This window comes from Dunckerocampus dactyliophorus, chromosome 3 (assembly GCF_027744805.1).
Source record: "Dunckerocampus dactyliophorus isolate RoL2022-P2 chromosome 3, RoL_Ddac_1.1, whole genome shotgun sequence".
NCBI classification, from domain to species: domain Eukaryota; kingdom Metazoa; phylum Chordata; class Actinopteri; order Syngnathiformes; family Syngnathidae; genus Dunckerocampus; species Dunckerocampus dactyliophorus.
Window position 1 is genome coordinate 26,016,514 of NC_072821.1, and position 16,538 is coordinate 26,033,051.

Below are 16,538 nucleotides of genomic sequence, written 5' to 3' on the forward strand. Positions count from 1 at the left end.
TAAGGCCCTTACTGGTGCCGACTGCAGGGCAATAACCATCAGACGGCATCTGTGGGAAAAGGGTTTAAACAAAAAAAAAAGGAAATTTAAAAAAGGAATTCAAAGACCTCGTCTCCTTCAACACCACAAAACTGCCCGTTTAGACTTTGCCAGGGAGCATCAAACGTGGGACATTGAAAGATGGAAAAAAGTTTTATTTTCTGATGAGAAAAAATGTAACCTTGGCGGTCCAGATGGCTTCCAACGTTACTGGCATGACAAGGAGATCCCACCTGAGATGTTTTCTACCCGGCACAGTGGAGGGGGGGCCCATCATGGTCTGGGGTGCTTTTTCATTCAGTGGAACACTGGAGCTTCAGGTTGTGCAGGGGTGTCAAACGGCAGATGGCTGCAATTGGAGACGTTGCAGCGGGCATCCCTCATGACTGAGGGCCCTTGTCTGTGTGGTAACAGCTGGATTTTTCAACAGGACAACGCTGCAGTTCACAATGCTCGCTTGACCAAGGACTTCTTCAGGGAGAATAACATCACTCTTTTGGACCATCCTGCATGTTCCCCTCATTAGAATCCCATAGAGAACATTTGCGGATGGATGGCAAGGGAAGTTTATAAAAATGGCCATCAGTTCCAGACAGTTGATGACCTTCGTGAAGCCATCTTCACCACTTGGAGCAATGTTCCCACTAGCCTCCTGGAAACACTCACATCAAGCATGCCCAAACCAATTTTTGAAGTGATTAACAAGAACAGTGGAGCTACTCATTACTGAGACCTACTGAGAACATTTTTGGTTCTGGTTTGGAGAGTTTTGTTATTTTTTGAGCGATGGTCTTAAACTCTTGATCAGCTGATAAACAGCCTATTTCAGTTTAATTGTTGTTTTCAATAAATTACTTTTTCAAAGTGCTTTTTGTCTCACTCCCCCTTCTTGTTTTTGCATATTGTAGCTCTACTTAAAACCTCATTAAGATCCAAATGTGCAAAATGCAAATTCTAGCAATTTTTCAACTGGTCTTAAGATTTTGATCAGGAGTGTATGTGGTTGACTTGCTCGGCTACTCCACGTTTGTAGTCGAGGCAAAAAGTCCACTGTAGTCATTGCTGTTTTCAGTTTTTCAGGGCAGTCCTGAGTATGAAGGCATCATGTCTTGGGCTAAATATTATAACACTGCATCAGTCAGTTCATGCCATTGTTTACTTTTCTTGTCGTAAGGAAGGCCATGAGGAAAAGTGTCGACGTGCACACTGACTCTGTCTCACGCTTCATGACACACTCTTCGTACTCAGCTCTGTGTTTGCGTTTGAGATGGTAGAACAAATTTGTCGTGTTGCCACCTTTTGCCGTCCCCATTTCTTTGCAAACGGCATATTCTGGTCTCTTGATCCACTGCTCTATCAAAAGCAAACCACTTCCATATGACCAGTGGCGGTTCTGGCTTGAATGACGCCCTGGGTGGACCAACGCTGTACTAAAAAACCCCAACATATTCTGTAACTATATTTTTTAACTAGTGTATATTAAGGTATACCTTTGTCTTTGGTCTCATCTCCCACTCAACTAGCAGTCAATGCTAAACCAACTCATATTGACTCACAATTCCCTCTTTTTTAATTTCACATTTTAGTAGTGAAATAACATGTTTGAGACTCTTGGTCTGCGATATCATGAATATAATATATTATTAAGAACTAAATATGTTTTGTTTTTGAGCAATTACTGTTGTAATTTCCTTTCTTTATCCGTATAATAAACCTGAAGGCTGGGGCACAGCGGTGAAGTGAGCCCCCACCCAATCACTATTTGGTTTGGTCAGGTGGTGGAGATTTGATGACGTCTGAGCAGCATGGGGGCGCGAGTATCCCGCCTGTAGAGGGCGCCCATCTGCCACACATCCGGACATGACTTTGTTCAAACTAGGGATACTGGCGTCGAGTCGTGTGTCCGTCGACTCGCATGAATCCCAAGTTGTGTGGGGGTGCGAGGGCCCATTCAGCTTGCAGCTTTAATTTTTAAAAATGTTTCAGGCCCTTTTTGTCAAAAAAAAAAACAACACATTTTTGAAATTGCAAAAATCACAAAATATGCAATATTTCCCCAAAAGAAGTTTCAGAGTAGAAAATTTGATTTGAGGTAATTCGAGAAGATGGCTGAAAGGCTCTCTGATTGGCTGGGTCTCCTTGACGTAGACAGCATGCAATTATTATTTATTTATACTTGCACACGTGAAAGTGAAGTAAACGTGCAACCTCTATGACATCTGCATGAGAACATCTCAAGCCACTTTGTTGTCATCTAGTGGTGAGTCGCGTGATTGCGTATGTAATGAATTTCGATCCCATGACCTTTGCAATGGGAGACGAGAACGCCGACCGTTCTCCCAAAAGGCCGGACTGTCAGAAGCTTTCAGCACGTAACTGTTAGTCAACAGAGCCAAAGTTATTACGACAGATAGTCTCATAAAAAGATTTATTTTTTCCAGCCCAAATTTACAAAGGCAAGTTACAGAGTATTGTATAAAAAAAGAATCATGGTAATGTACACTTTTCACAAACTCCTGAAGGGAGGGAGGGATGGAGAGAAGAGGAGAGGGTGGAAGAGAGAAAGAAGATTTCTGGATGTCTAACATAGAAAGAAGACGTCGCAGACATTGTAAACATCCTTGCAAGCACCGCTGTTGGTACTTTGTATGACAGGAGGTGGGTCAGGAAAGGACAAACGAGGAGAGACTTTGTGTTTTCAAACAAGAATGTTCAACGAGGCACCAACTGCTGGCCAATAAATATACTCTGCACCGTGAAACAAAACACAAGAGCCACAAGAGCACTTTCCATTATGATGAAAGCAAACATTAACCTTTCTGGCTTTTCATAGACTTTTTAAATTTTTTTTATTTTTATAATATAGGATTTCTTTTCACAGGGCTTTGCTGACTACTGAGATTATATTCCTACTCTCTGAGCGAACAAATGCACTTGTCACAACCATTATTTGATCAAACTATATGTATGCAGTATGCTGGTACTAAAACCCCACGGACTTGAATGACAACATCACAGCTGCCTAGATTATTACTCTTATAGATTAAATACTAATCAAACACCACATTCATCTGACTCAGCCATTGTCTTCTTAAAAAAACACACAAATGTCAAGAAGATGCCGTTCAGCGGAGAAGACGTGTACTTGGGATGATGATCAATTCAAGAGTTGTAAGCAATGTAAAGATGTGAAAACTCAAATATGTCATCGATAATGTGTCTTCCTTGCGCACACATGCACCCTCAAGTACACTGAAAGTGAGGCTTCTGTTGACACTTTTGGGGTTGAATTTAAACTGCAGCATCACATACACTACTCACAAAAGTTGGGGATTTTGGGCTTTTGGGTGACATTTTTAAGATGAACCTGTAACGCTGTTCTCTATCAAGGAAAGGTGTGTGATCCATGAATGGACCGAAACATTTTCTTTGACTCCTTCAGTCTCTCTGTAGGACTGTGACACTCTATGCTCAGTGGCCACTTCCCTCTGAGAACATCCTGTTTGAGGTGAGGTACTGCTGATCAATTGTTAGGTGTGGTCTTGGTCTCGTGATGTCCAAATGTAGACAGAATGATGAAGAGCACCAATTGTCCTCGAACCAGGACATTTATTGCTCCATTCAAGGATCACGTTTGCCGTTCTCCTGTAAAAATGATACAGGGTGTTTCAAAAAATGTTAAATCATTTCGCAAGTTGATATCTAAGCAAATCCCCGTTCAAATGTCTTCTCATTTTGACAGCAAGTTTTTAAAACAGGTCAATTTGATGTTTAATGTTTGATGTTTTTATCTTTACAGATACAGAGATGCCCTTCACTGGAAGAGAAAAAGCGTTTTGTGTGTTGGAGTATCTCGATCGCAGTCGAACAAGACCGTGCAGCGTGCATTTGTGGGAGACTTCCCAAACACTCACCTACAGCAGTGCAGATTTGGACATGGCACAAAAATTCAAAGAGGAAGGCTGTTTGTGCAGGACAAAAGGATCTGGACGACCAAAAGCAGAAGAGACGGTCGAGCGTGTTTGTCAAAAAATGTTGCAAAGCCAAAAGAAACGTAAGCCCAAAGGAACTTCAGCAGAGAATCAGTACTGCACTGCAGACTCTTACCCAACACATGCTGCAGCCTGTTTGGGAGGAGCTGGGGTACCGAATTGACATGTGCCGTGTCTCAGGCGGAGCGCATATTGAATTGTGAAATTGTAGTGAGGGACAAATGCAGTGCATTTTTGCTTGATCCTGAAATTTCACCTGAAAGTCCAACATCCCTGACTTGTTGCGAGTAGTGTAAGTGAAATCCAAATAAAACAAATAAGACATTGTGGATGGAGTTCATCTTCAACTGTTCATTGCTTACTTTGTGTCAACAGGCACATTTTCGCTGCATTTTTATCTTCTCTTGCCACAAGTTTGATATGACATCACGGAAGACAACTGTGCAACAGAGGACGTTGGATGATCCAAAGCCAGGTGAGCGTGTGTGTGTGTGTGTGTGTGTGTGTGTGTGTGTGTGTGTGTGTGTGTGTGTGAGAGTGAAGCCACATCAGCAAATGAGTGAGGAATTAAATTGAGGTATGATCTAGTCATCTGACCAGTTGTTGATTAAAATGGCCTGGACGAACACACACACACACACACACACACACACACACACACACACACACACACACATCTGTTGGGGCAAGTCCAATCATTTAACCACTTATTATATCCGAGCTGAAAGTCTATATTACAACAGAAAACAAACTTTTACCGTTACCCCCACCAATGGCACAGTGAATCGATCTCATACTAATGTGGCTTCGCTCTACATGACACCAATCTATGTGAGTGAGTGTGTAAAGTCAAACAGCATTAACACCAGCATTCTGACATTCAAAGATGACGATCAGTCCTGAACGTGAGTCGTTCTACAAAAGCAGCCACGGCTCATGTTGAATCTGTGTTGAGGTGTACGCGGTCCCTTTGCCAAAACACGGTGACATCATCCCTGAAACATGAACTGAGGGTTCAAACATGAGAAATCATAGTGACAGTGAGAATGAAAACTTCAGTCTCACGTTCTCTGAGTCTGAGTCGCTGAAGAAAGCAGCAGTTGCCACAATTACCTCTCCCCGATGAAAAAGAACCAAACATTTGTCAAGTTTCGGATATATTGTTGCTTCAAGGGCATACAAAATGCCACGGACATAAAGTTGAACTCATCTCAATAAGATTTTCTCTGCAAGTCTTTCATTAAAATTTCGCTCCCCTTTGCCATCGGTCACCCAACAAGAAACCTCTGCTATTTTCGTCTGTAGACAACAAAAAACAATGTAGTCAAAGAAAAACAAAAGTCCAATCGTCTATTTTTGCATTGTATTTGTTGACAGTGCAAAGACTAGATAATCAGAGGTGTTTCCTCTGCATGAAGGGGAAGAGTAATGGCTTTGAACCTGGATCGTCATAGAGGAGCAAAGACATGAACAAGCTGCCAACACTAAGGCAGACCAACTAAATAGACAGAAACACCATTGAACTGATGTCTAAAAGGGGGGAGATCCTTGGCACATGTGAGCCAGTCACATGAATCTTTGCAGGGTTGAGGTGTGACGGTCAGGCTTCCCTGTTAAAGACACAAAAGAAAAAGGCCTATTAATCACTTCACTTCACAACACTGTCCATGTGGCTTGCAAGTGACTGGCAAAGCTAGCTAGTCATGGCTTTAGTCATGAGTCATTATTTGGATGGCTCCCATCAACCAGGGTTGACAACTGTGGCTTGAAGGCCGGAATCATCCTGTATTTATAAACAAAGTACGTATTGAGGTGAAAAGGGACACACGTTGTCCCGTTTTACCGTGAGAATCAAAAATAGTCTGTAAAATGTCAACAGCTTGTCACAGGCTCAGCCAAGCGATGACAGAGTGTCTGATCACTCATCTATCAAACTCGCCGTTCCGACTTTTCTGGCATCTTTATTCACTCCATTTGCCTTGGTTATCACTGGAGCAACGGAGTTCGTTCGGAGCTTGTTTTGTGAGGAGGATGCCACAAGTGGCTATTATGTTGATGGGGTATGTGCTAACTTAGCAGTAGTAGTAATGCTAGCTCACTTTTTTTTTTAAATTTCATTAACAACTGGTTGTCATTATCCATACATAATTATATATGGTTTTCATTTGTTTTGTCCTGTCCAGCCATTGGACTAGTATTGTTGATCTAGATGCCCTTACATGCTGTGTAAGATACTCTTCTTGACTTTATTTGACGTTTATTGTGATGCAAATTTGGAGTAGCCAAAACGGGACAGGAGGGGATAGAGAAGAAAAGAAAAGAAGACAGGGGAGGGAGTGCGGGGACAAGGGAAGGGACAATACAGAGAGAGACAACAACAATGGCAACAACAATAACAACGCAAAAGGACCAAACAACAGGACTACATCAGCAAATGTCTATGATGGTCATAAAGACCATAATAGAAATAACAAAATAATATCAACTGCAACAGTGATAATGCTGTATTGAAGCAGTCATACTTATTAATGGTAACTGTACTGTAGTAATGAAACTATTAATAGTGAACAGATTGACAATAGCTGTTGACAATAATCTTATTTCTGACACTATTACTGTAATAAAACCAACAGGACAACACCATAGATAAATCAAGTATGTATATCCAGTGAGTGTGTATGTGTATGCCTGTACAGGTATCTCTGTAGGTGTGTATGGTGCATGTCTGCATGTATATATATACAGGCAGACGTGTGTACGTGTAATTGTGGCTGAGAATGTATGAAATGTGAGGGACTGCCTCCTACCACCCAGCATGCCCCACCTCATACAGCCAGGACGGGCTCCCATCACCAGAGAGCCGACAGCCCCATGGGAGCGGGCAGAACCAAGACCGGCCCCTCAAGACCCAAGACTTTATTCTGTTAATTTTGCGCAAAAAAAGTTCTTTTCTCATGTTACCATATTACTCCAAAACATGCATCTAATTCAATTCAGGTTTGAGTTAAATAGTATAAAAAATTGTTTCACACAAATATAAAAAGGGAACACAAAAAAAAGACAATCAGGTCGATCGCCCCTGGCAAACAGGTGTGCCTTATTTACTTTTCAGGGAGTTGGCAACCCTGCTATCATATTGGGATAGGTCTTTCAGCTGTAATTCACAAGTCCTTCCACTGGATGTCACTGCAGCCTGCACCCATTTTCATACTCAACCGCCGCCAGTCTTCTCATCATCACAGTGATCCTCCTGCCCTCCGAGGACCTACTTAGAATGGATGAGCTGAGGGGGCTAAATGCTTCACTGCATATTGTACTAGACAAGCAAGCAGCAGAGTATCAGCAAGAAGTCCATTTTCCTTTAGTTAAATTCAGGACAAAGACATGGCAGACAAAAGAAATGTCCCACAACTGTACGTGTGTGTCATTAGGGGACATTACATATCTTGTTACTGGTATGTTGGCTGGAGGTAGAGGGCTTGTATTCATATTACACTCTTGAGTCAGCCGCCTACAGTTGTTGAATGAGAAATCACTGGTCTACACATTAGTCTCTGTAGGCCACGGTCTAGTCATTATCATTCCTTTCTTTTTTTTCCAGCTGAGGGGGTCTTACCCTTCTCACCTCTGAGCTGGCGGATAGGGAGAGGGGGTTGCTGCTTGTTGACTGGCAACAACAGCTGACGAGGACAAACCTATGGTGGCTGAAAAATGTATCGCTATCAGTGACACAGTATGTTCTCGTTAGGTTTTACCATTTCAGCAGCATCTAATTACTGGGTTATGGCCTGTTTATTTTGAAATGTGTTTAATTCCCATCTCCCAGAAGAGTTCCTAATGAATATAGTAAGATAACCAGTACGTTTATGTCAGGGTCCAAACTTCTTCCACCAAGGGCCGCATACTGAAAAACCATTACGATATTAAAATTTTAGTAAACAGACTCAAATCAACTCGTTTTATTTATTTAAAGACAGATGTCAGCAATGCGTCATAGGTGACAATGTGTATTATTTATTAGTGGTGCTACTATTAACATTTCAACTTTTTCTTAGTTACACTATGCCTTTTTGCTCTTTCTTGTGCTATGGGCTACTAAAAATAAGTTTACATACACAACTTGTCTTAAGCCTGTTCTACACTGTATGATTTTTGCAGCCTTATTAGTGAATGTTCACGCTTTGCGATGGAAAGTATACTGAGTCATGGTTACAATGGATCCAATATTAGGCCGCAAATGCAGCGCTCATGGCATCATCAGTGTATGCCCACCATCATTTGTCATGGCACGGATGAACCATGGTAGTTCTTACTTACTGTATGGCAGTGGTGTCCAAAGTACGGCCCGGGGTTCATCTGCGGCCCATAGATTTTGGGCCGCAATGTTTGGTCAAAAAATACAATTAAAGACTGTAAGTCCACATCATTACAAAGAAGGTAAAAAAAAAAAGTAGCATAGCATGGCATGAATATGTTGACCTACAGTGCTTAACAAACATGTTAGAACCCCACCTAAGTATACATGAATTTTCAAATTGAGTGTTTTACGAAAAAAAAAACCACTTATTGTAAGTCAGTTATTTCTTAATTTAATATGTGAAATTATAGTTATTTACTTTATTTAAAAAAAAAGTATAGCAGTGTTCACATTTGCATGCATTTTGCCTCCACACTGTTCTGCAATTTGCCGTGGCAATGCATGCCATTTATTGATGGCATGCCTGAAAAGCGTGAAGATTAGTTTGCGCACGGTTTGCATTCCGTTTACACATAAATAACGCACTTGGCATGCAATTCCTGACTGTACGCCTGACGCATATTGTTCCCGCATTGTCACCGCCACTTCCCGCATCCGTGAAGCGGTCATGGCATTATTTGGTCCCATGTTGAACTCCAGAAAAGAAGCTCTCATTGCAGAAAAGAAAGTCTATATTATCTCGCAGCTGCAGAAAGAGAATGTAGAAAGACCACGAAGGAGGCATGAACTAAAAACAAAGAAGCATGCGTGGGAGCATTGCTGACTAAAAGAAAAAGACATCGCTGTGGCCATTACTGTATTATCACTTATTACCAAAAATTCTCAAGGAAGATCCAAGAGGCTACAGAAATGACTTGAGAATTTCCACCCACTTCCTCCAAGAGCCAGAAAAGCAAGAAACGTTAACCCATTCATGTGAATGAGACACGCTGAGACACGCTTTGATATGCACCGCCTGCATTGTTTAGGCATAGGTTACGGTGTGTTCTCGTTGCGTTCATGATTTTTGAATATTTCAAAATTTTCTGTGCATACTGGCACGCAGACCCACACAGTTTACACATACTTCACACCTGTTTACGACCACTTTACTCATTGGCAAGCAAAATTGTGTACAACTGCGGGGACAAAATGCGTGCAAGTGTAAATGAGGCTTATCGCAAGCTGTTAAAATATGAGGCTTTTGGTTGCTATCTGTGAAAAATTATTTTGTTGTTTTTGTTTATTTGGTGAAAAAAACTCCGCATTGCTGTAGGTGACACACCCTTAGCTTATGGTGTTTATATACATTGACAGAATTTTTAAAAATAAAAATATATATACATTTTTTTCCAAAAATCCACAAATTGTGGGGCCGTGAATGCTGGGGATCCACTGTAAGAAGTAATTTTTTTCCCAGTTGAGCATTTGCTTCATAATAAACATAAACTAGCTAGTCAAAACAACTCTTCACTGAACATTCCAAATTGAGTGAAAATGCATGCCAGGCCAGTAGGTGGCAATGCCAATTAGAAACACTACAGCCATCTGCTTGTCTGCTTGTCTGCTTGCTTCCTTCAGTAATGTGAATCCATTGGACTCATTCATGTGCGTGTACTCCGTTTTCACCAGTGTATGTTAGCTTGGCTACGAGGATCTTGACTTCACTCAGTTGGCGTAATGGGTTTATGTATGTATGTATGTATGTATGTATGTATGTATGTATGTATGTATGTATGTAAGTGAATAATTCTATTGTAAATGTACTGTTACACAGCTGAGATTGGGCAAGTGGGGACTAACTGACCTGTGGTGTAGGGCAGGTCATACTGCCCTGACAGCAAAGGGTATCCAAGGTGGTGGTGAGAGGGCATAATCCTCTGGGAAGGCGAGGAGCGCGGCCGGTCCACGTCTCTTTCCCGATCCCTTTCTCCGCCAGCCACTCTGTCCAGCTCCCGCTCTCGCTCAAGGGGGGTCTTGTCACCTACTGTTGGAGATTTGCTTTTGTATTGGCTGGCGTGTTGATGTAGGATATCGAGAGGTTTGGGGTCTGTTGCCATCTTGTTGACTGTAGGGCTGGTGCGAGATTTGTCGCTGGCCTCTTCAGCTCCAGCTATTTTACTGCCGTATGGAGAAAAAGGATAGCCTCCGGGAAGGTAAGAACCTAGATGAATAAGAAATGGGTGGATTAATTCAGAATCTCAAAAAAAGTGATGAAGTACAAGTTAATGTCACTCATAAGGGAACGAGTGGATGTTGAAAATAGAGACACATACAGTAGGTATTTTAGCAAGGCAGACCTCAATGGGCCGGGTTGCCAGATATGATTATATTGTTTCTTCGAGTCTCTACCAACATGGCTGTGGTCTATAGTGTGGATACTTGACACACTGTCAACATGAGCCTAAGATGTAGGCATTGTAAACAAGAGTGTTCATGTTTAAAAAAAAGCTCAAAGCTCCGTATTTGATCAAGTCTTATTCTCAGCATGCTTTATTACATTTTCCACAAAATAACATATTAAACATGGCTACAACATGCCAAAAAGTCAAAGTCATGTGACATCTTCCAGTGACCAAAGTTGGCAATAAAGTGAGAGCAGTCCCACCCTTGGAAGAGCGTTTGTGTCTCTCCAGCAGTTGTGTACTGTAGTTTATTTCCATTACCATTGAGAAAGCAGGCAAGAGCTGATCCATTGTAACATCTGGATCTGGATCTGGATTACCGAGAATGTACTGTTGTAATGTAATGTAATGTTCATTTAACTTTCTAAAGAGGACTTGCATGTTTAGGCCTGTGAGTTTTATTTCCATGGAAATGTCCCATGCAGAGATCACTCCCATTCTGAATTCGGCATGAGTCCAAACCATGAACTGATTTCAGTGTGACTCCAACAGATGAATCATTTTTTTTAGCTTGTTTGCTCATCAGTGAAATTTCCACGTCAATATTTATTCATTTTTAAAATACATTTTAAGTGGCACACATACTGTACAGTCATGGAAAAAATTATTAGACCACCTTTTGTTTCTTCAGTTTATTGATCTATTTTAACGCCTGGTACAACTAAAGGTAAAGGCGACCTAGGTTGAATGAGATGTTCTGTGCGGAAACTTTCAGAGAAAAAAAAAAAATCACTATTTTTTTTTACCATAAGAGTTTATTTAATTTAAAAGCTGATATCTAGCAATTTCCATGTTTTTCTTGATAATAACCAAAATCACTTAAGTTCTTACATTAATAGGTATAGCATTGTACTGCCAAAAATTTAACTCTTTTGAGCTATTTTTGTTATCATCATTGCACTTTTAGTTGTATTAGGCATTAAAATGAACAAGAAACTGAAGAAACAAGGGTGGTCTAATAATTCTTCCATGACTGTACACATGGATTTACAGTGGTTTCCCCACACGTTGACGATTCAGCATTCACCGCCCTGCAAGTTTACAAATTTATGGCAAAAAAATAACTTTTTTTTTCTCTGAAAGTTTCCGCAGAGATATCTCATTCACCTCAATCAGGTTGCTTGCAATTTACAAACACGTGACAATACAGGCAACATGCGCAGCATGCATGGTCCACTGTTAAAAACGCCCACAATTTTTATGTTTCTGGCTTTATGCTTTACTTACAATGTTTTTATTGTCAAGTGTTGCGATTTCGCACTTTGTTCTACGGTCCTTCATAGTTGCTGTCAAATGCAAAAGTGAAACGTATACTGTACAACCTCTACACTATGAATCCGATTCCATCGGTTCATCGTTCATCTTACATTATCATCCAATAGTGGTGAGTACCTGTACCTTTTATACTTGAAAATGTGTTTAATAAGTGTGTGAGACATATTGGAAAAAGACGGGGGAAAATCCTGCAGCTGAATCTAATTCCAACAGTCACTCTTATTGCAAATGCTGATCCCAAATTCTAAAAGAAAGTCAATGTCAAGCTGGCAGGAGGAGGAGGGGGAAAGGGCCAAAAATAGGCATATTTTATTTTTTGCTGGAACTCGAAAAACGGGGCTCTTCTGTTTCGTAAATGGACCATTATGCAAATCGGAACACTAAAATTATTTTATACAAAATTTTACTAAATTTTATACTAAATTTGGGTCAATAATAAAATCAAAATCATTGGGCGTGATAATTACATATTAAAATGCAAAGCTACTTCTAATTTTACGAGAAAAAAAAAATGTATATATTTTCCAGCTCACAACTTGGATGGTATTGATTATAGTGTTTTGTAATAATGATTACAATAGCTCCCCAAAAATATTACCAAGAATGTTATGTCCTACCTGGGTAGTTCTGCATCATGACTGATGGAATGCCCCTGTAACCAGGGTGGTTGGGGTCATACCCTTGTCCATAGGGGTAACCATGCATGTAGGGCATGTATCCTTGATGCTGTGCTAATGGTGATGAGAACTGCAAATGGGGATTTGTACGAGAGTCTTTGCTCAGGGTCCGATGTTCCTCAGGATTTATCCTAAGATCAGTACTTTCTTTAGTCTCCTCCTTGAGTCCACTTTGAATGTCCTTAGATCTGCAACGTTCGTCCTTTGATTTCCTATCACGTTCCCGCTCTCTGTCCCTCTCATCTTTCCATCGTGGTGGTGGTTGTTGGTGTTCACCTTCTGCTTGGGTCTTTTGGCTCTCGGGGTACTGCTGGTGGTCAAAACAAAGCAACAAGGATGACAATTGCAGAAAGACCAAAACACAATGCTGACTGTTGTACTGACTGTAATCTAAAAACATATTTACCTGTCTGTACCACATAGTCTGCTCTGTACCAGCCTGACATCTTGAATCCGGTGCTTGCTTGGAATCTTCCTTCCCATGGTGCCCCTCTGTCAGCTTCATTTTTAGCCCTTCAACTTGCTGGGACTTTGTGTCTTCCCCCTTAATGCCTCCCATAGATTTCGACGAAACCTCAGAGGGCGAGTCCCTGGATTTGTTAGTAGGCTGTGGCATCTTTCCAAGATCAGACTGACTTGGGGTTTTGGAGAGGTTTGGCTGCATTGGGCTCTTTTGTTTCCAGTCCTCCTTGATGGCAGCTTCTCTTTCTTTCATGACAATGTCAGACTTTTTCTCTGCGGCCCGATGCTGTTCTGCCATTTGTCGCTGGCGTTCCTCAAACTGCTGTCGATAGGCTGGGTTAGTGTTCATTAAATGGTTATGGTAGGCCTGATCTGAATGATAAGCATAAGGGGGTACGTAGGCATACTGATTGTAGTAAAGAGGTTGCATATACATGTTGGATCTTTGTTGAATGACAGAGGGTTGTTGCTGTTGCTGGCCAGGAGCACTATCAAGTTTGCGATCCTCATGAACCTCGATCTTGACTTTCTCCTCAACCTGATCCTGGTCTTCCTCCCTTTTAATCTTCACCTGACCTTCTGTCACTGGTGTACCTGGATTGGGCCCACCAGGACTTGGGTTGACATAATTGGGCGAGTAATATGTCTCATAGGCAGCATAGTATGGGGAATCTTTGCTGGGTGTCTGATTTGGGAAAAGAGCTTTTTTTACACTTTCTCTGAGTGACGGGTCCTCTGTCCTGTTTTTGACACTGTCTAGTTTCCCTTCACCATCCTCACCAGCATCAGAGATGTCAGAGTATGCTGGACTGTGCGTTTTCACAGAGGAGTTATCAGCACCATTCTGGTTCACCATGTGAAGCGGTGTAAGAGGCTGTGGCACTCCACTGCCATCTATTCGACTGGCTACGCCGATGGACGGGCTAGGGGCATTATCAGAAAAACTGTATATCTTGTCAGCCTCAGCCTTGATGCTTGCCAAGCGACTCTGATGTGGGTCTGAAGAACCATTCAGAAGCCCTTCAGATTTATTCCCCTGATCACACGGTTCTGTGTATGGTGGTTTTCCCTCTTCCAGTTTCCCTCCCTTTGCCAGAGACTTAGGGCTGTCAGCCTCCTTTCCCCCATCCTTTTTCTTCTTGTCCTTCTTCTTCTTGTCTTTGGAGCTACATGGGGCAGGATCTCCTATGGCAGGGGGTTTAGGCTGTGTGCCTTTCATTTGGGGACTCTTAGGGATTCCTTGCAACACTGGCGCAAGACCTGGGGATGAATTTGGATTTCCTGGAGGAAAAGAGAACATTTGCTGCGATGGTGTACTGCCAGTGCCAACTGTCCGAGGTGATTTCATATTTTTTTGTGCCATTTTATCAGCCTTTGTGCTACCTTTTTTGGATCTGTCAGAGCCTCTTTTTTCATCAATGCCATCATTACTGGCTTCATCAGTAAGACATGCAGCATCATCACATACTTCCATTGGTGTACCTCCACTTTCTGGATCTGTTTCAGCAATTCTCTTTTTGCTCTGCTTTGCGCAAAACTTGCCCGGTGACGGGGAAGGACTTTGAACATCAAAGTGCCTTCCTTTTGGAGTGACTGACCGGGCTGGAGACAGTGATCCTTTATGTGAGATGGATGCTCCATTACAGTTCCCAGGGTCAGGGTGAATTGTTGAGTCCTCTCCATATTCACTGTCTACATCTAATTCCAACTTCACATCATCATCAGTGTGGGCACGGGCTTGGTGGTACTTGAGACCGTTAATGTGCTTATACTTTTTGTTGCAATTGGGATGAGGGCAGTCAATAAGAACAGGTGAGGGACAGCTCCGATCAACAGGAGGAGGAAGTGGCTCAGTCTTGATAGAAGGAATGAGGAGACCTGGTAGCCCGACCCCTCCACTGTTGGAGTTCGTCCGCATGCGTTTGTTGCCTTTGGTGTCCTCTGAACTAGAATTGGGCTCCATGTCTGAGGCAGGTTTTGCCTTACGTTTTCCAGCCGAAGAGGGGCTGGCCTTAATATCCTCTGTGTTGCTGTTGGGTGGAGTGCGACGCTCCGAGGGTGTCTGGCTTCCTCTTCTGCCCTTGCTGTTTGAGGCAGCACGTGTCTTGTTGTTGGTGGTGCCTTTGTTGTCTGATGAGTTGCTGTTCTCGTTGATAGGGGTGTTGCTGTTTGGTCTCATCCGCTTACCTCGGCCACGGCCATTCCTCATTTCCAGGTCACTTGTAGGGGATTCACAAAACCTGTAAAAAAACAAAAATGAGTTTGATGAGTCTAAAATACAAACTTAACCACTTTTTAAGTCAAATAAACCATTAATTTACAACTTTTGAATGCCAGTCAATTTAGATATCATTTTTGAATCACTTTGTAGGTTATGGGTAGATGGGTTTTCCATAAGCATTGGAGGAACAACTGCTTTTTTAAGGGGCTTTTTAGATGCGAATGTTTTCAAATAAAAAAAGTTGAGAGGACAACAATGTTTTTGTGAGTAAAACCACAAACTAGCAGTTTTTTGAAGACGCCAACGTTATCATTTCTCTCAAAGAGACAGCTTTTCCAAACCAGTAAAAAAGAGTAACAAGTGTGTCTCATCCATTTATGAATGGTGGAACACAGGCCGCTCAAGTTAATGAGCTTGATAACAATTTTCCAGTGAAGTATGGCGTACGTTCACATGCTTTGCTGAAGGGCACCTTGAGTAGTTAAATGAAATGAATTTCAGTCTTTTCAGTGATATTGAATATGCGAGGAAAATTATTTAATTTCATAAAAACATAAAATAGATCAGAATAGAAGATTCAAATAAAACAGACATGTTCTATGCTCATAAAATTCCTGTGGTGGGGGGACGTGACAGCCCTATCTATGAATCAGTCGTATCCCTTGTGATAAAATAAAAGCCTACTTCTTTTCCAAATTATGCTGTATACTTAAGCCTTCCCTTTGGCCGTGTAGGAAGAGAAAAAAAAAGCAATTGCCATTGTAAGAGGAATTATAGTGTTAGTCAGAACTCATACTTGAACAAAAAAACACTACACTGCTAAGTTATTCCTGTTGTAAAAATTACTTTCAGAGGATCAGATCCTTTAACATGCTCAAGGATACTGTAGCGACCTGGGCCATGTTGTTCAAAACTCAGTTATTGTTTCAACCACTGGTTAAGTACACTTAACCGACCGTTAACTTTAACGGCACCGTTATCTTGTTGTCCAATAGTGGTTAACTTGAACCGGCTGATAACTTGATGTTAAAGTTAACCGACCGAAAGACCGTCGCTAACATTTTAACAGTATTGGTTAACTCTCAAGATGGATTTGAGGGCTAACGCTGCCTTCATGATGCCATACTGTCATGTCTCCTTACGTGCATTGCTGATGTCTGGGTTATGCATTACTTCACAATTTACTGTACATTGCAGCTTTTCAGCACATGACAAATTATTTATATTTTA

General features: G+C 41.6%; 1 protein-coding gene across 4 annotated transcripts in view; it reads right to left on the reverse strand.

Annotated features, from left to right (window-relative positions):
* Positions 1–2,455: 2,455 nt before the first annotated feature.
* Positions 2,456–16,538, reverse strand: part of znf609b (zinc finger protein 609b) — a 128,099-nt gene continuing 114,016 nt past the window's right edge. For 2 of the 4 annotated variants that reach the window (XM_054771993.1, XM_054771991.1), the window contains 4 exons: positions 13,032–15,327; positions 12,566–12,935; positions 10,076–10,432; positions 2,456–5,641 (listed from right to left, as the gene is read on the reverse strand). In XM_054771993.1, the coding sequence (XP_054627968.1) occupies positions 5,598–5,641; positions 10,076–10,432; positions 12,566–12,935; positions 13,032–15,327 (3,067 nt within the window). In that variant the 3' untranslated portion in view covers positions 2,456–5,597. Of the gene's footprint in view, positions 5,642–10,075; positions 10,433–12,565; positions 15,328–16,538 lie in introns of all 4 variants that reach the window. The other 2 variants (XM_054771992.1, XM_054771990.1) reach the window with 2 other exon arrangements.